Raw genomic sequence first — 19,739 nt, forward strand, 5'->3', positions numbered from 1 at the left:
AAAACCACCATGTGGTTATGCCTCCAAGTCGTGGCTTGACACGTGGGAGATATAGCCGCATCGTGGGTGTTACAAGTTGGTAATCAGAGCCATCCCCGACTTAGGAGCTCCCTGCTTGTTCGAATCGCTGACGTTGTTGAGTCTAGAACAAAATGTTTTGAGTCTTAGGATTATATATATATCGGTGAGTAGGATTCTTTTTACTCCTCAGTCCCTTCATCACTCTGGTGAGGCCTCTAGACGTATATGTTTTGTCTTTCCCCTCCTCAAATTTCACTAAAAAAAATTTAGGATCACGCGGGTATCTTGGAATCATTCTGATATGCTTGTGATGAGAACATTGTTCTTGGTGCCTCCTGAGATTTAGGGGTTGTGGCAGTGTCCCGGGGAGTTGAGCTCCGAGGAGTTGTCGTCACAATTTTATCGTTGCAGTTCCGGAATACCTGAGTTTTGCCGACATCGAAAATCTCTTTTATGCAGTTGTTGGTGAGATAACCTCGACGTCACCCAGTACTGGGTAGGGAGTTCGGGAGTATTGCCATAGCTCGTATAACGGATGCTTTTCGAAGGTTGAGGTACACGATTTCCGAAGTTTTCTTGGTTATGTGTTGACGGATGGATACAGCTGAATGTAGGGATTGTTAGTTTGGGTGAGATATTATGCTTCCCCTGTATCCCCAACACCTGATTGCATAACCAGAAAGTTTCGGGAGTTTATAGGTGGGAATTCAAGTAGCTCCTAGAATATCTTTCCGACAGATGCATGATATGGGATTGGGTAAATCTCTATCGTATGTATTTGTTCCGGCTTATTCTGCGAGCCAAATCCTTTGTTTTGTTTTGAGTTGTGGTATTCGAGTTGCTTCGAAGTCAAATGTGGATTCCATACCTTTTCTAAATGGTGTTCTCATATTTCTATGGGAGTGCTAAACCTTTTTGTTCACTGAGGTTGTCATGTCAACTCTTTTCCAACTGGCGTGCTTCTCTTCAAGTGGATCCGATCATTTCAACATTCGCAAGATCACCTCTCAGTTTGCCAACGTTGTTTGTTTCATCCATCCCCAAGTTGCCTTTGTTTTCCCGCCCTCCCACCCTTTTCTTCAAGGACTCAGATTTCTTAATCAAGTATCATTTTTATTGATGCGAAGTTTCTTCATTCTTCTCTTTCAATGTTCTTATCCGGTGATTTCCCATGAAGATGCTCAACAGTTTCAAGTTCACCATTCTTCATTCTTTTCTTCTCCGGTGGATCCAATTCAAGCTTTCAGTCTTGATCATATTCCTTTCCTCGTGTCAAATGCTTTCTCATGCCGGTGCACCGCGTAATCTTTCACCTCTCGCTATTCATTTGTTCCGGGGTGCTGAAGATATCTCATAAGACATGTGTTTCCATTCTCAATCCGTTCAACCTATTTCGAGGTTGTTACCTCATTCAAGACGTTGAAATCAACCGACACAATCTCTCTTTTAAATCATTCCAACGGTGTTTCTTTTGAGTGGGCCCTAACCCACATGTCTTTTTCCAGGATCTTACCCAACTCTTCTTATTGTTTCCGGAGTTATTCTCAAATTCATTGAAAAGTTTGACGTAAGAATGAATTGTCATCAGTCATATGTCTTTCTCCAAGATCTTTCACATTCTTTTCATCGTTGGTTCAACCTTTTTTTATTCTTCATTCCAGAGTGCCTCAATAATTCATGGTCGTGTTTCTCGTCGTCATTCTCGGATTTGAAAACCAAAGAAGAGTTTCCTCCAAATCATACCCATTCTATTGAAGATGCGTGGTTCTAACTTGTTGCCATCCTCTCATAATTATTTTCGATTGCGAGAATTCTTTTCATACTCCCGGAGCATTTCATGAGTTCTTTCCATTTTATTCCAACGAAGGCCATCATTTCGGGTTTATTCATTCTCAAAGTTTAGTTCCCATTCCCCGATTGTTCCGGTGCATCGTTCAAGTATTCTCTAGTCTACTTGTCATCTCTTCATTCTCTTGTATCTAAAATCTCACAAGTATCTTCGTTCGTTTGCTAATTCTTCCCTGTGTTTCTTTATCTTTTTTTCGTTCATTTTCAATTCTTACGGTGGTTCGTTCGAGATTCCTCTTCCTATGTTATCATATTAATTTATTCATTGTTTCAATCCTACTGGTGGTTCGTTGAAGACCGTCCCAAGTTTACGCTATATCTCTCTTAATCCTTTCTACGAGAATAAGTAGTATGCCAAATCCGTTGCTTGTCATCAATTTAAATTGGTGAAGGATATGCATAACATAATTCTTATTATTGTTTCATCCAAGTAATCTAGTTTCTTCTTTCCAGAGTTATTCAGCATGTCACATTTTCGATTCGAGATGCTTCATCTTTTCTTTTCCGGAGATCCCAGCTTTCCGCATTATCTCTTCGCGAGCTCCATCTAAATCATCGCAAGGCGTCACCTTGTGTTCTCAACTTCTCCTTCCTTTTATTACATGAGTTCTTCATGGAGGCTCTACATGGTGGTTCGTCAAGGATTCTTTTCATTCTGCATTTGTTCTTCAAGATTTCTCTCGAAGTTATGATCCGCCAAGCTATACTCAAAATTAAACAGGGTGCTCAACACATGTTTTGTCTTGAGGAGTCCAAGCATTCTTCATCTTGCATTCTGAAGTACAATTCGTTCTACCTTATCATTTGAGGTGGTGTTATGTCATTCTTGACAATTTGAGTTCGTGTTTCATGATTCACATGTTGTCAAGAATGAGATATTTTAAATCCACCAATCTCTTCGCTGGAGTTATCTTGTGTCATGTTTCACCTAAAGCCTTCCCTAAGAAATGTTGCTATTATGGTGCTTATCAATGATCCAAGTTTTCTCCTATCCTCTTGGTGAAAGAAGTTCCTCATTGCCATGGTGCTCTCACTCAAATCAATGGCTTCCTTTAGTAGCCATTTGTCACCTCATAATGTTGAGATGTTTCCATAAGCCCACTACAAGCTTATTCTTTTCGTTGTTGGTTTCCAACAACTCCGTTCAATCCCTCTTGTCAGGATGCTTTTCAAATTCAATTATGGTAGAAGTTCTCTTTTTCTTCTCCGTTCTTTTCTTTCCAACGATCCAACATTTCTCGTAAGCATGCTCTTTCAAGTTCTTGGTGGTACACTATGTTGTTCTTTTCTCTGTTCATTCCATTTCATTCTTTCGTTGCGGAGGCATTGTGATGTTGCTCTCGTCACCCATCACCTTGTTTTGGCTAAGATCAGATTCTTTTCCTTGCTTATCCATTTAACCGGAGTGTCTTGTCCTCTTTTCAAGTCCTTTTCATCGTCTCAAATGTTGCCCCTCTTTTAACCGAAGTGCTGCCCAATTCTTTATATCTCATCCCCTTTTGATCAGAGTGTTTCAAATGCTTTTTGACCTTTGGGCTCGTCATTCATATCCTCAACCTGCAAGATTCCGATGGTGTTCCTTGTTCCTCTTGTCCAACGGAGAATTTGCAATCTCGTTCATCTCCATTGTATTATTTCTTTCAATTTGTGCAACCTCTCAAGGTTCGCGGTTTCACTCGTTTGTCAAAGAAGCAACTTTGTTTTACCTCTTGCTCTTCCGCTTCTCTCCGGTGCCATCCTTAGATCTCGGGACGAGATCTCTTGTAAGTGGAGGAGTGTTGTGACGCCTCAAGACCGACGCTTCAGAGGGCTTCCATGTTTTGCATATCAGTTGTGTAATTTATTTGTTTGTTGCATTTCATCATGACATCATACGCATTGCATTTGCATGTTTCTATAAAACCCGCATTCGTTTGTAGTTGTCGCGTCCCTCCTCGCCTCCAGTGACCTTTCTCAGACCAACCGTTCTTTTGTTATCCGACCGTTTGACCCTCTCCGCATAGTGCACTAACCACCTCGCGCGCGTCCGGAAGCTGTCCCGAATCCGAACCAGGCTGTCGTTACCGTTGAATACGGGTCATCCCCAAAGATCCCTAAAATATCTCCGGCTTCTTATTTGGGCTACCTAACCTATTTATTCTCGACCGCCCGATTACAATCGGACGGACAGGATTAGCCCATAACCTATCCCACCTGGTATATATAGCAGATAAATCCCTACCCATTTTGACAAACCCTAGACCAATTCCCTCTGTTTCAGTGCGCCGCCGCCACTCCATTTTCCTCGGGATCCCTCCTGATCCAGCCGACCCGACAATCTCCATCGTTTTCAGCGCGGGCCGACCATCTCCTCCCCTCGATCCACCCAATGCCCAACCTCACAAGCCTCCTCGATCCTCTCCCGAGCAGGTGCTCGCCCGGAGCCCCGCGCCCGCATCCGGCAGAAAGCCGAGTTGCTGGACCAGCAAATGAGCTCCGTTCCCCATTGCACGTTTCTCCTCCCCTCTTCCTTCCTTCCTCCTCCCTCTCTCTCTCATGCCCGATCCTTCCTTCTCTGTCTCAGGTACCCTGGAGCTACCATGGAAGCCCCTACCACTGGACCTGGGCCTGCCTCGTCGGAGAGATCCTCGCCGTCGCCGTGCCGTGCCCGACCTCCAAGAACATCTGCAGCCTCGCCTGGTTCATCCCTGCAAGTCCCGCTGCCTTGCTGCTCGAGCGCCACACTACACCTCTCCGCCGTCGAGACCCGTCGTCCTCGCACTCCTGTCGTCTTGCCGGACGGGGAGAAGCTGCCTTGCCAGCGGCCATGGCCTCGTATCTCGCTAGAACAAGCCATCTCCGACCTCCTCTCGCCAGATCCAGCGGCACCGTGGCCTCGACTCTGCTTCGAGCAGTCGAAGGAGGCACGTCAGCTTTGATCCCCTGCCTCCTCTGCTTCGTGGTCGCGTTGACCAAGGCCCAGCGTGCCCGCTCGATCCAGCCTGCCTCCTCTCCAGCGCCGCGCCAAGTCCCTCGTCGCACCGCCCTTCGCCAAGCATGCCGTCGTTGCGTCCTCCGCTTCCCTGCATCGAGCAGCAGCAGCGAGCGCCTCGCTCGACCGGGTCCTGCCCGCGTTGACCGCGCCAATCGCCAAGGCCCAGCTCTTCTTCGCCAGATCCGCCGGCCTGCGAAGCCTCTCTACAAACGGGCTGAAGCCCATGGGTGAGCTGCCCCCAGTGCCTGCCCTGTTCGGCCCCTGTTCCAGATTCGGCCCACACATGTTTTTTTACAGATCTGCGATTTTCCAATTATCTGGAGCGTACAGTTTTACAGAAAACCCCTAGACTTCATGCATTTAATATCTCACTAACCATGCAACATATTAAAACAAAATTTATATGAAAAATGCTTGGAATTTCATCTAGTTTCATAATATGCTACTTTCTTCCATGTTAAAAATGTTAAACTTGTTGTTTGCTATTATCTTGCATAAATAGCATGCTAAAATGCTTTAATTCATAACTAAATAAACGTAGCTCCAAATTTAATAAACTTTATATGCAAATAGGGTAGAAAAATGCATAGATTAACATGGTCCACTTTATTTCCCTGTTTAACAACATTAAAATGGTGTTTTAGTCAGAACAGTACCAACTTTGAAATATGCATATGGGGATTTTCCGGAATTGTTGTTTGTTATTTCCGGCCTCATTTAAACTTGCTTAAATGAGTTGTTTTCATATGCTTCACCCCTTGCCCTGTTTAATAACATTTAATATTGTTGGGTACATAAACGAGAGAAAACTAAATAATTGATGTGGTATTTCATCAATATATAACTCGTTGCATATTGAGCTCCACTTAATTTGTAGTATTGTTTGTGCACTTTGCCATGCCATGCCTCATTAAACCGGACATGCATCATACTTGATTGTGCATCATGCCATGTTTATGAGATGGTTGTTTACTATGATGTTTGCTTCTTCCCGGTTGCGCTTCTCCTTGATAGTTCCGGTTACGTTGTGATTGTGAGAATCCGTTCGACTACGTTGGTACGTCTACTTCGGGGATCATTCTTCTTCCTAGTGGGATTTCAGGCAAGATGACCATTACCCTCGATATCACTTCTATCTTTGCTTGCTAGTTTTTCGCTCTATCGCTATGTCGTGCTACCTACCACTTGTCATATCATGCCTCCCATATTGCCATGTCAAGTCTCTAACCCACCTTCCTAGCAAACCGTTGTTTGGCTATGTTACCGCTTTTGCTCAACCCCTCTTATAGCGTTTTTAGTTGCAGGTGAAGTTCAAGATTGCTTCATGTTGGAATATGGTTATGTTGGGATATCACAATATCTCTTATTTAATTAATGCATCTATATACTTGGTAAAGGGTGAAGGCTCGGCCTTATGCCTGGTGTTTTGTTCCACTCTTGCCGCCCTAGTTTCTGTCATACCGGTGTTATGTTCCTTGATTTTGCGTTCCTTACGCGGTTGGGGTTATGGGACCCCCTTGACAGTTCGCTTTAAATAAAACTCCTCCAGCAAGGCCCAACCTTGGTTTTACATTTGCCTCACCTAAGCCTTTCCCTTGGGTTTTCGCGAGCCCGAGAATCATCTTTATTTACCCCCCCGGGCCAGTGCTCCTTTGAGTGTTGGTCCGAACTAGAGTCCTTTGCAGCGCCACCTTGGGGAAACTTGAGGTCTCGTTTTAGTTGTACGGAGTGCTCATCCGGTGTGCCCTGAGAACGAGATATGTGAAGCTCCTATCGGGATTTGTTGGCACAGTCGGGTGGTCTTGCTGGTCTTGTTTTACCATTGTCGAAATGCCTTGTAACCGGGATTCCGAGACTGATCGGGTCTTTCCGGGAGAAGGAATATCCTTCGTTGATCATGAGAGCTTGTGATGGGCTAAGTTGGGACACCCCTGGAGGGTATTATCTTTCGAAAGTCGTGCCCGCAGTTATGTGGCAGATGGAAATTTGTTAATGTATAACACCATCCATAGCACTCACGCTTATCTTGCGCATTTTAGAGTATCCACTTCCACTTGTCTATGAACTGTATAAGCAGCCCAGAAGTCCTTTACCGCGGACGCGGCTATTCGAATAGGTCATTTATAACCCTGCAGGGGTGTACTTCTTCACACACGCTGTCACCACTTACCACCATGTACACGTCGTGTATCTCGGCAACCTTCAAGCGGAAGCCTGGCGAGGGAGTCGGCCACGACTTGACTAACCACACAAGTCTCTAGTCCAGGTTTATCGCCTATTCGGGTCCATCCGCAAGGAGATCCGGCCGGGGTTTCGGTCACGGCCCCAAACGATGAGAGTAGGCTTCTCGAGGCACCAAACGGGCGTCTCGGTACACCGTGCCTCATGTCTCTACCGCATCATAGCCCACCCCTAGGGTCGGCACTACGCATGGCCCCCAACACATATCCTACAAACACCAGAAACTAGTTGCAACTCTTGGACAAAGATCGAGGCGATTAATAAGCCAAGAGGGGTCGAGTTACTGGAACCCAATGTGTGGTAGTAACTGTTCATGGATCACAAACACAGAACTCAGTTCCTAAGGACTGTTTCAATGAGACAACCCACCATGTACTCCTACATGGCCTCTCACCGCTACCTTTACCAAACCATGTTCACACACTTAGCTCTCAACAATAAGACATGTTCACCACATTCCAATTCATCCCCGATGAATCAGACCTCACTCAACTCTAAGCACTAGCAGGCATGACAAAAAGCATGAATGGGTAGGCACATCAGGGCTCTATCTATTTACTGTGGCAATGATAGGTCATGCAGAGGAAAGGGGTTAAACTACCGCAGCATGTAACAGTTGAAACGTTGTTGTCCTAATGCAGTGAAAGAGAGCAAAAGCGAGAGAGTGGGATTGTATCGGAATGAACAAGGGGGGTTTTGCTTGCCTGGCACTTCCGAAGATAATATATCTCTTCGTCGGTGTCATCAAACTCATCGTCGGAAACACGTCTACTGAGAGGGGACAAATACCGGCGACAGAGAAGGAACACAATCAATCCAATGCAACAATATGATGCATGATCATGACATGGCAATATGATGTGGTTTGAGCTAATGCCGCTGACAATGATTTAAATGAAGTTGGTTTGAACCGAAGGTTCAAATTCAAACTCCATATGTGAAAATCAAATGCCATTTATTTGATTTGTCCTAAACAGCAGCCATAAGTTGTTCTAACATGCATGAAAATGGTGCAGATGGAAAGATTTGATTTTTCTGATCATTTTTCATATATAGTTTATTTGATTTGGAGTTATGGTTTAATTTCTATGAATTTTAGAAGTTTTGGACATTTTCTAAAATAAATAATCATTTCTGATTTATTTAAAACTCCAGAAAACATTTACTGCATCGGCATGATGACAGCACGACGATAGCAAGTCAACAGGCGCGGTCCAGGTCAATGTCACACCGGACAAACCCGGTCAAATCCAACGCTAACTGGGTTTGACACGAGGTGGGCCCGCTGTCAGTGGCAGTGAGGTGGCTGATTATGCGGGGATTAGCGCTAATGATGGCCACGTCGGATGCGCCGGCGGTTAGAAGACGACCATGACCCAGAGAGGCGGTGGCTCGCCGGACTTGAGCTACAGGCGGCGGCTGGACGCGTGGAGACCACCGGGGCTTAGCTCGTGCTCTCCCGCATCCAGAGGAGCATGTGGGTGGCCGCGGGGGCGCCAGAGCTCGCCGGAACGGAGCTTGCGGCGGCGGCCGGAGCTCGGGCGAGCTCGGGCGGTGGCTGTTGCGCATATGGGGAGGATCTGGTGGTGGCTACGGGCTCCTGGAGAGGCGAGGAGAATGATGACGCGTGCGGGAGCGGCTGGTTCGGGCTCCGGCCACGGCGGCGCCATGGCCGGCGGCACAGAGCTCTCGGCTCCGGTGGCTAGGTGGGCTAGAGGAGGGGATTGACCGCGGGGAGAGGGGGAAAACGCTCGGGGGCTCACAGCGCTGCTGTAGGGATGGCCAACGTGCTCGGGGAAGCTCGGATGGCGGCAAGTCGATGGTGGAGATCCGCGGCAGCTGACGGTGAAGAAGAGGTCGGGGGAGCCGCTGCAGGGCGCGTCTGCTCACGCGGCTTGGCGGAGACGGCGTAAAGGTCGACGTCTGAGCGTCTTGGTGCGTCGGAGGGACGTGTGGAAGCCGGTGGCCGTGGTGGCGGCGAGTGGCATCGACGGTGGCGTTGCGGGAAGAGAGCAGAGGAGGGGCAGGGGGTCCCGGGAGAGAGGGGAGAGGTGCATGGGTCTAGGGGGAGTGTGTGGCACTCGGGGAGGCGTCCAAACCCTCGGCGGCAAGTAGGAGCTGGCGAGGCTCGTGCTCGCGAGCGACGGCCACGCGCGCTGCGCCCTTCTGGCGCGAGGTAAGTGGCGACTGGTAGGCGCCAGTGGGCTGGGCCGGCAAAGTGCCAGGCCAGGTAAGTGGCCCAGGTGAGTCCTCTCTGTCTCTCTTTTCTAATTATGTTTCTGTTTTCTATTGATTTTCCTCTGTTTTGATTTAGTTTAAAAACTAAACCATTTTTAAAACTCTTGAAAATATTTGTGGGCACTGTCGAAATTATTCCCAACAACCCTCAACTAGTTTCAGAATTATTAGAGCATTTAAAAATTTATAAGATTTAAATGCCCTAATTCCAATAAAATATGAGTTAATTCAAAAATCCAGAAATGACTTAGAAATATGTTCATCATTTTTGGCAGAGGTTTTACCTTTATCAGAAATGATGAACATTTCCGCAGGACATTTTGGGTTCATTGAAAATATTTCATTTTGATCCTAGTTGGATTTCATTTGGTGCTAGGGTTTGAACATCCCCATTTCAAGTTTAGGCAAAATATAAAGATGATGCATGGATGGAAATGCAACTAATTACAAGCAATACTCTAGGGATGTGACAATGGCGCTGATGCATGACAGCCCTGTTCAGCAAGCCGAAAGGCATGCGGACATAGCTGTGAATTTGGCCCTCGCACCGGCCAACGCGGGACGGCTAGAAGAGCTCTTGAGACGTGGCCCTGTTGAGCCCAGGGATGTTGATGCAGGCACGTAGCTCGCTGTCCTCGCTGGGGTAGAGAGCTACGCCGGGTGGTGGGCCACGGTCGCCTCGCATAGCTCTTGCTTCTTGAAGCTCCTCGGTTGCCTTGGTGATGAACTCCTTTGCGCCTGGTGCCTTGCACCCTGCGCTTTCCTCACCGAAGTGCGTGCTGAAGCACGCCTCCACGTGGTGCCCAGGCAACTCCCTCGTGACGCTGGCCAGGTCGGAGGACCTCCAGAGGAGAGCCCCCGAGCCCAGCCTAAGAGGGGCACCGGGCATGCCTTCCTATGCGTGAGGGGAAGGCACCCCATCAGTGGGCGAAGGGCTTGAGCCAGCACCGCCGGATGCCCCGACCTCCTGAGGTCCTTCGCTGTGCAGCTGCTTCTTCTTCTTAGGGACAGCCTCAGGAGGGTAGACAGCACCATCGTTGTCTAGGTCCTCGACCGCCGAAGCCTGGTAGGCGCGCTCGAGAGAGCACACCGCATCCTTATCCTCGCAAGTGACCGTGATGACACAACAACTTCCAGGCATCTTGATGAAGGAAATATGCCCTAGAGGCAATAATAAAGTTATAATTTATTTCCTTATATCATGATACATGTTTATTATTCATGCTAGAATTGTATTAACCGGAAACATGATACATGTGTGAATACATAGACAAACAGAGTGTCACTAGTATGCCTCTAGTTGACTAGCTCGTTAATCAAAGATGGTTATGTTTCCTAGCCATAGACATGAGTTGTCATTTGGTTAACGGGATCACATCATTAGGAGAATGATGTGATTGACTTGACCCATTCCGTTAGCTTAGCACTTGATCGTTTAGTATGTTGCTATTGCTTTCTTCATGACTTATACATGTTCCTATGACTATGAGATTATGCAACTCCCGTTTACCGGAGGAACACTTTGTGTGCTACCAAATGTCACAACGTAACTGGGTGATTATAAAGGTGCTCTACAGGTGTCTCTGAAGGTACTTGTTGGGTTGGCGTATTTCGAGATTAGGATTTGTCACTCCGATTGTCGGAGAGGTATCTCTGGGCCCACTCGGTAATGCACATCACTATAAGCCTTGCAAGCATTGTAACTAATGAGTTAGTTGCGGGATGACGTATTACGGAACGAGTAAAGAGACTTGCCGGTAACGAGATTGAACTAGATATTAGGATACCGACGATCGAATCTCGGGCAAGTAACATACCGATGACAAAGGGAACGTATGTTGTTATGCGGTTTGACCGATAAAGATCTTCGTCGAATATGTAGGAGCCAATATGAGCATCCAGGTTCCACTATTGGTTATTGACCGGAGACATGTCTCGGTCATGTCTACATAGTTCTCGAACCCGTAGGGTCCGCACGCTTAAAGTTTCGGTGACGATTGTATTATGAGTTTTTATGTTTTGATGTACCGAAGGTAGTTCGGAGTCCCGTATGTGATCACGGACATGACGAGGAGTCTCGAAATGGTCGAGACATAAAGATCGATATATTGGACGACTATGTTCGGACACCGGAATGGTTTCGGGGTGATTAGGACATATACCGGAGTACCGGGGGGTTACCGGAACCCCCCGGGGAATTTAATGGGCCAAGATGGGCCTTAGTGGAGAAGAGGAGGGGCGGCTAGGGCAGGCCGCGCGCCCCCTCCCCCTCTTGTCCGAATTGGACAAGGAGGGGGCGGTGCCCCCTTTCCTTCCCCCTCTCTCCTTCCCTTCCTTTCCCCTCCTACTCCAACTAGGAAAAGAGGGAGTCCTACTCCCGGTGGGAGTAGGACTCCTCCCTGGCGCGCCCTCCTCCTGGCCGCCGGCCTCCTCCCCCTGATCCTTTATATACGGGGGCAGGGGGGCACCTCTAGACACAACAATTGATCTCTTGATCTCTTAGCCATGTGCGGTGCCCCCCTCGACCATATTCCACCTCGGTCATATCGTAGCGGTGCTTAGGCGAAGCCCTGCGTCGGTAGCAACATCATCACCGTCATCACGCCGTCGTGCTGACGGAACTCTCCCGTGAAGCTCTGCTGGATCGGAGTTCGTGGGACGTCATCGAGCTGAACGTGTGCTGAACTCGGAGGTGTCGTACGTTCGGTACTTGGATCAGACGGATCGTGAAGACGTACGACTACATCCACCGCGTTATCATAACGCTTCCGCTTTCGGTGTACGAGGGTACGTAGACAACACTCTCCCCTCTCATTGCTATGCATCACCATGATCCTGTGTGTGCGTAGGAATTTTTTTGAAATTACTACGTTCCCCAACACTGGCATCCGAGCCAGGTTTTATGCGTAGATGTTATATGCACGAGTAGAACACAAGTGAGTTGTGGGCGATACAAGTCATACTGCTTACCAGCATGTCATACTTTGGTTCGGCGGTATTGTTGGATGAAGAGGCCCGGACCGACATTACGCGTACGCTTATGCGAGACTGGTTCTACCGACGTGTTTTGCACACAGGTGGCTGGCGGGTGTCAGTTTCTCCAACTTTAGTTGAACCGAGTGTGGCTACGCCCGGTCCTTGAGAAGGTTAAAACAACACTAACTTGACGAACTATCGTTGTGGTTTTGATGCGTAGGTAAGAACGGTTCTTGCTCAGCCCGTAGCAGCCACGTAAAATTTGCAACAACAAAGTAGAGGACGTCTAACTTGTTTTTGCAGGGCATGTTGTGATGTGGTATGGTCAAGACATGATGCTATATTTAATTGTATGAGATGATCATGTTTTGTAACCGAGTTATCGGCAACTGGCAGGAGCCATATGGTTGTCGCTTTATTGTATGCAATGCAATCGCCCTGTAATGCTTTACTTTATCACTAAGCGGTAGCGATAGTCGTAGAAGCAATAGTTGGCGAGACGACAACGATGCTACGATGGAGATCAAGGTGTCGCGCCGGTGACGATGGTGATCATGACGGTGCTTCGGAGATGGAGATCACAAGCACAAGATGATGATGGCCATATCATATCACTTATATTGATTGCATGTGATGTTTATCATTTATGCATCTTATTCTGCTTTGATTGACGGTAGCATTATAAGATGATCTCTCACTAAATTTCAAGATAAAAGTGTTCTCCCTGAGTATGCACCGTTGCCAAAGTTCGTCGTGCCGAGACACCATGTGATGATCGGGTGTGATAAGCTCTACGTTCATCTACAACGGGTACAAGCCAGTTTTGCACACGCAGAATACTCGGGTTAAACTTGACGAGCCTAGCATATGCAGATATGGCCTCGGAACACTGACACCGAAAGGTCGAGCGTGAATCATATAGTAGATATGATCAACATAGTGATGTTCACCATTGAAAACTACTCCATCTCACGTGATGGTCGGACATGGTTTAGTTGATTTGGATCATGTGATCACTTAGATGATTAGAGGGATGTCTATCTAAGTGGGAGTTCTTAAGTAATATGATTAATTGAACTTAAATTTATCATGAACTTAGTACCTGATAGTATTTTGCTTGTCTATGTTGATTGTAGATAGATGGCCCATGCTGTTGTTCCGTTAAATTTTAGTGCGTTCCTTGAGAAAGCAAAGTTGAAAGATGATGGTAGCAATTACACGGACTGGGTCCGTAACTTGAGGATTATCCTCATTGCTGCACAGAAGAATTACGTCCTGGAAGCACCGCTGGGTGCCAGGCCTGCTGCAGATGCAACTGTCGACGTTAAGAACGTCTGGCAGAGCAAAGATGATGACTACTCGATAGTTCAGTGTGCCATGCTTTACGGCTTAGAACCGGGGCTTCAACGACGTTTTGAACGTCATGGAGCATATGAGATGTTCCAGGAGTTGAAGTTAATATTTCAAGCAAATGCCCGGGTTGAGAGATATGAAGTCTCCAATAAGTTCTACAGCTGCAAGATGGAGGAGAATAGTTCTGTTAGTGAACATATACTCAAAATGTCTAGGTATAACAATCACTTGATTCCACTGGGAGTTAATCTTCTGGATGATAGTGTCATTGGCAGAATTCTTCAATCACTGCCACCAAGCTACAAGAGCTTCGTGATGAATTATAATATGCAAGGGATGGATAAGACAATTCTCGAGCTCTTCGCAATGCTAAAGGCTGCGGAGGTAGAAATCAAGAAGGAGCATCAAGTGTTGATGGTCAATAAGACCACCAGTTTCAAGAAAAAGGGCAAAGGGAAGAAGAAGGGGAACTTCAAGAAGAACAGCAAACAAGTTGCTGCTCAAGAGAAGAAACACAAGTGTGGACCTAAGCCTGAGACTGAGTGCTTCTACTGCAAGCAGACTGGTCACTGGAAGCGGAACTACCCCAAGTATTTGGCGGATAAGAAGGATGGCAAGGTGAACAAAGGTATATGTGATATACATGTTATTTATGTGTACCTTACCAGAGCTCGCAGTAGCACCTGGGTATTTGATACTGGTTCTGTTGCTAATATTTGCAACTCGAAACAGGGACTACGTATTAAGCGAAGACTGGCTAAGGACGAGGTGACAATGCGCATGGGAAATGGTTCCAAAGTCGATGTGATCGCCGTCGGCACGCTACCTCTACATCTACCTTCGGGATTAATTTTAGACCTGAATAATTGTTATTTGGTGCCAGCGTTGAGCATGAACATTATATCTGGATCTTGTTTGATGCGAGACGGTTATTCATTTAAATCTGAGAATAATGGTTGTTCTATTTATATGAGTAATATCTTTTATGGTCATGCACCCTTGAAGAGTGGTCTATTCTTGTTGAATCTCGAAAGTAGTGATACACATATTCATAATGTTGAATCCAAAAGATGCAGAGTTGATAATGATAGTGCAACTTATTTGTGGCACTGCCATTTGGGTCATATTGGTGTAAAGTGCATGAAGAAACTCCATACTGATGGACTTTTGGAATCACTTGATTATGAATCACTTGGTACTTGCGAACCGTGCCTCATGGGCAAGATGACTAAAACGCCGTTCTCCGGAACTATGGAGCAAGCAACTGATTTGTTGGAGATCATACATACTGATTATGTGGTCCAATGAATGTTGAGGCTCGCGGCGGGTATCGTTATTTTCTCACCTTCACAGATGATTTAAGCAGATATGGGTATATCTACTTAATGAAACATAAGTCTGAAACATTTGAAAAGTTCAAAGAATTTCAGAGTGAAGTTGAAAATCATCGTAACAAGAAAATAAAGTTTCTAGGATCTGATCGTGGAGGAGAATATTTGAGTTACGAGTTTGGTCTACATTTGAAACAATGCGGAATAGTTTCGCAACTCACGCCACCTGGAACACCACAGCGTAATGGTGTGTCCGAACGTCGTAATCGTACTTTACTAGATATGGTGCGATCTATGATGTCTCTTACTGATTTACCGCTATTGTTTTGGGGTTATGCCCTAGAGACAGCTGCATTCACGTTAAATAGGGCACCATCAAAATCCGTTGAGGCGACACCTTATGAACTATGGTTTGGCAAGAAACCAAAGTTGTCATTTCTTAAAGTTTGGGGCTACGATGCTTATGTGAAAAAGCTTCAACCTGATAAGCTCGAACCCAAATCGGAGAAATGTGTCTTCATAGGATACCCAAAGGAAACTGTTGGGTACACCCACAGATCCGAAGGCAGGACATTCGTTGCCAAGAATGGATCCTTTCTAGAGAAGGAGTTTCTCTCGAAAGAAGTGAGTGGGAGGAAAGTAGAACTTGATGAGGTAACTGTACATGCTCCTTTATTGGAAAGTAGTTCATCACAGAAACCGGTTCCTGTGACACCTACACCAATTAGTGAGGAAGCTAATGATGATGATCATGAAACTTCAGATCAAGTTACTACCCAACCTCGTAGGTCAACCAGAGTGAGATTCGCACCAGAGTGGTACGGTAATCCTGTTCTGGAGGTCATGTTACTAGACCATGACAAACCTACGAACTATGAAGAAGCGATGGTGAGCCCAGATTCCGCAAAATGGCTTGAGGCCATGAAATCTGAGATGGGTTCCATGTATGAAAACAAAGTGTGGACTTTGGTTGACTTGCCCGATGATCGGCAAGCAATTGAGAATAAATGAATCTTCAAGAAGAAGACTGACGCTGACGGTAATATTACTGTCTATAAAGCTCGACTTGTTGCGAAAGGTTTTTGACAAGTTGAAGGGATTGACTACGATGAGACCTTCTCACCCATAGCGATGCTCAAGTTCGTCCGAATCATGTTAGAAATTGCCGCATTTTATGATTATGAAATTTGGCAAATGGATGTAAAGACTGAATTCCTGAATGGATTCCTGGAAGAAGAGTTGTATATGATGCAACCTGAAGGTTTTATCGATCCAAAGGGAGCTAACAAAGTGTGCAAGCTCCAGCGATCAATTTATGGACTGGTGCAAGCCTGTCGGAGTTGGAATAAACGCTTTGATAGTGTGATCAAAGCATATGGTTTTATACAGACTTTTGGAGAAGCCTGTATTTACAAGAAAGTGAGTGGGAGCTCTGTAGCATTTCTAATATTATATGTGGATGACATATTGTTGATTGGAAATGATATAGAATTTCTGGATAGCATAAAATGATACTTGAATAAGAGTTTTTCAATGAAGGACCTCGATGAAGCTGCTTACATATTGGGCATCAAGATTTATAGAGATAGATCTAGACGCTTAATTGGACTTTCACAAAGCACATACCTTGACAAAGTTTTGAAGAAGTTCGAAATGGATCAAGCAAAGAAAGGGTTCTTGCATGTGTTACAAGGTGTGAAGTTGAGTAAGACTCAATGCCCGACCACTGCAGAAGATAGAGAGAAAATGAAAGATGTTCCCGATGCTTCAGCCATAGGCTCTATCAACTATGCAATGCTGTGTACCAGACCTGATGTGTGCCTTGCTATTAGTTTAGCAGGGCGGTACCAAAGTAATCCAGGAGTGGATCACTGTACAGCGGTCAAGAACATCCTAAAATACCTGAAAAGGACTAAGGATATGTTTCTCGTTTATGGAGGTGACAAAGAGCTCATCGTAAATGGTTATGTTGATGCAAGCTTTGACACTGATCCGGACGATTCTAAATCGCAAACCGGATACGTGTTTATATTGAACGGTGGAGCTGTCAGTTGGTGCTGTTCTAAACAAAGCGTCGTGGCAGGATCTACGTGTGAAGCGGAGTACATAGCTGCTTCGGAAGAAGCAAATGAAGGAGTCTGGATGAAGGAGTTCATATCCGATCTAGGTGTCATACCTAGTGCATCGGGTCCAATGAAAATCTTCTGTGACAATACTGGTGCAATTGCCATGGCAACGGAATCCAGATTTCACAAGTGGACCAAGCACATCAAGAGACGCTTCAATTCCATCCGGGACCAAGTCCAGGTGGGAGACATAGAGATTTGCAAGATACATACGGATCTGAATGTTGCAGACCCATTGACTAAGCCTCTTCCACGAGCAAAACATGATCAGCACCAAGGCTCCATGGGTGTTAGAATCATTACTATGTAATCTAGATTATTGACTCTAGTGCAAGTGGGAGACTGAAGGAAATATGCCCTAGAGGCAATAATAAAGTTATAATTTATTTCCTTATATCATGATAAATGTTTATTATTCATGCTAGAATTGTATTAACTGGAAACATGATACATGTGTGAATACATAGACAAACAGAGTGTCACTAGTATGCCTCTACTTGACTAGCTCGTTAATCAAAGATGGTTATGTTTCCTAGCCATAGACATGAGTTGTCATTTGGTTAACGGGATCACATCATTAGGAGAATGATGTGATTGACTTGACCCATTCCGTTAGCTTAGCACTTGATCGTTTAGTATGTTGCTATTGCTTTCTTCATGACTTATACATGTTCCTATGACTATGAGATTATGCAACTCCCGTTTACCGGAGGAACACTTTGTGTGCTACCAAACGTCACAACGTAACTGGGTGATTATAAAGGTGCTCTACAGGTGTCTCCGAAGGTACTTGTTGGGTTGGCGTATTTCGAGATTAGGATTTGTCACTCCGATTGTCGGAGAGGTATCTCTGGGCCCACTCGGTAATGCACATCACTATAAGCCTTGCAAGCATTGTAACTAATGAGTTAGTTTCGGGATGATGTATTACGGAACGAGTAAAGAGACTTGCCGGTAACGAGATTGAACTAGGTATTAGGATACCGACGATCGAATCTCGGGCAAGTAACATACCGATGACAAAGGGAACGTATGTTGTTATGCGGTTTGACCGATAAAGATCTTCGTCGAATATGTAGGAGCCAATATGAGCATCCAGGTTCCGCTATTGGTTATTGACCGGAGACATGTCTCGGTCATGTCTACATAGTTCTCGAACCCGTAGGGTCCACACACTTAAAGTTTCGGTGACGATTGTATTATGAGTTTTTATGTTTTGATGTACCGAAGGTAGTTCGGAGTCCCGTATGTGATCACGGACATGACGAGGAGTCTCGAAATGGTCGAGACATAAAGATCGATATATAGGACGACTATGTTCGGACACCGGAATGGTTTCGGGGTGATTAGAACATATACCGGAGTACCGGGGGGTTACCGGAACCCCCCGGGGAATTTAATGGGCCAAGATGGGCCTTAGTGGAGAAGAGGAGGCCCAACAACGCCTACAAGAAGAAGGTTGCGTAGTAGACATCAAGCAGTTTCTGGCGCCGTTGCCGAGGAGGCTAGGGAAGCGGCACTCACTCCCCGTCAACTAAGCTCTTTTCTGGCGCCGTTGCCAGGGAGGTGAGTGCTTGAAGGTATATCTTTAGATCTTGCAATCGAATCTTTTTGTTTCTTGTTTTAGCACTAGTTTATTTTATAAAAGAAAACTAAAAATTGGAATTGAGTTTACCTCATACGCTTCATCTTTTTAATATCTTTCGTGAGTATGATGGTAAGGAAAATTGTGCCAAAGTGTTAGAAGAAGAATTACATAAAATGCTTGGCATAGAAAATGTGAATGATGAGCATGATTGCAATGTTGTTAGTATGAATTCCTTGAATATCCTTGATGCTAATGATATGCAAAGCCACAAGCTTGGGGAAGCTATGTTTGATGGAGATGATATTTTTTGTCCCCCAAGCTATGATGAGCAAATTTACTATGATGAAGGCATGCCACCTATCTATGATGATTATTGTGATGACACGTATGCTTTAAATAATAATGATAACCATGAAACTTGTCATCTTGATCTTAATTTTCAATCATATGATAGTTATTTTGTTGAGTTTGCTCCCACTACTATTCATGAGAAGAATTTTGCTTATGTGGAGTAATAAAAATTCTATGCAAGTAGATCATGAAAAGAATGCTTTAGGTGTTGGTTATATTGTTGAATTCATTCATGATGCTACTGAAAATTATTATGAGGGAGGAATATATGCTTGTAGGAATTGCAATAATATCAAGTTTCCTCTCTATGTGCTTAAAGTTTTGAAGTTATGCTTGTTTTGCCTTCCTATGCTAGTTGATTATTGTTCCCATAAGTTGTTTTCTCGCAGAATCCCTATGCATAGGAAGTGGGTTAGACTTGACTGTGCTAGTTATATTCTTCATGATGCTCTCTTTATGTTTCAATTCTTATCTTTTATGCGAGCATCATTGAAATCATCATGCCTAGCTAGGGGCATTAAACGTTAGCGCTTGTTGGGAGGCACCCAATTTTATTTTAGTTTCTTGATTTTTGGTTCTGTTTAGTAATAAATAATCCATCTAGGTTCTGTTTAGATGTGGTTTTATGTTTCAATTAGTGTTTGTGCCAAGTAGAACCTTTGGGAAGACTTGGGTGAAGTCTTTATGATCAT

At 45.3% G+C, this 19,739-nt stretch overlaps 1 protein-coding gene across 1 annotated transcript; it reads left to right on the top strand.

Annotated features, from left to right (window-relative positions):
• Positions 1-11,115: 11,115 nt before the first annotated feature.
• On the top strand, positions 11,116-14,697 carry LOC141025359 (uncharacterized). The gene is made up of 2 exons (XM_073500656.1): positions 11,116-14,279; positions 14,384-14,697. The coding sequence occupies exons 1-2, from the start codon at positions 13,439-13,441 to the stop codon at positions 14,395-14,397; spliced, it is 855 nt and encodes a 284-aa protein (XP_073356757.1). The 5' UTR covers positions 11,116-13,438; the 3' UTR covers positions 14,398-14,697.
• Positions 14,698-19,739: the final 5,042 nt, after the last annotated feature.

Source organism: Aegilops tauschii, chromosome 6 (assembly GCF_002575655.3).
Source record: "Aegilops tauschii subsp. strangulata cultivar AL8/78 chromosome 6, Aet v6.0, whole genome shotgun sequence".
Lineage (NCBI taxonomy): Eukaryota > Viridiplantae > Streptophyta > Magnoliopsida > Poales > Poaceae > Aegilops > Aegilops tauschii.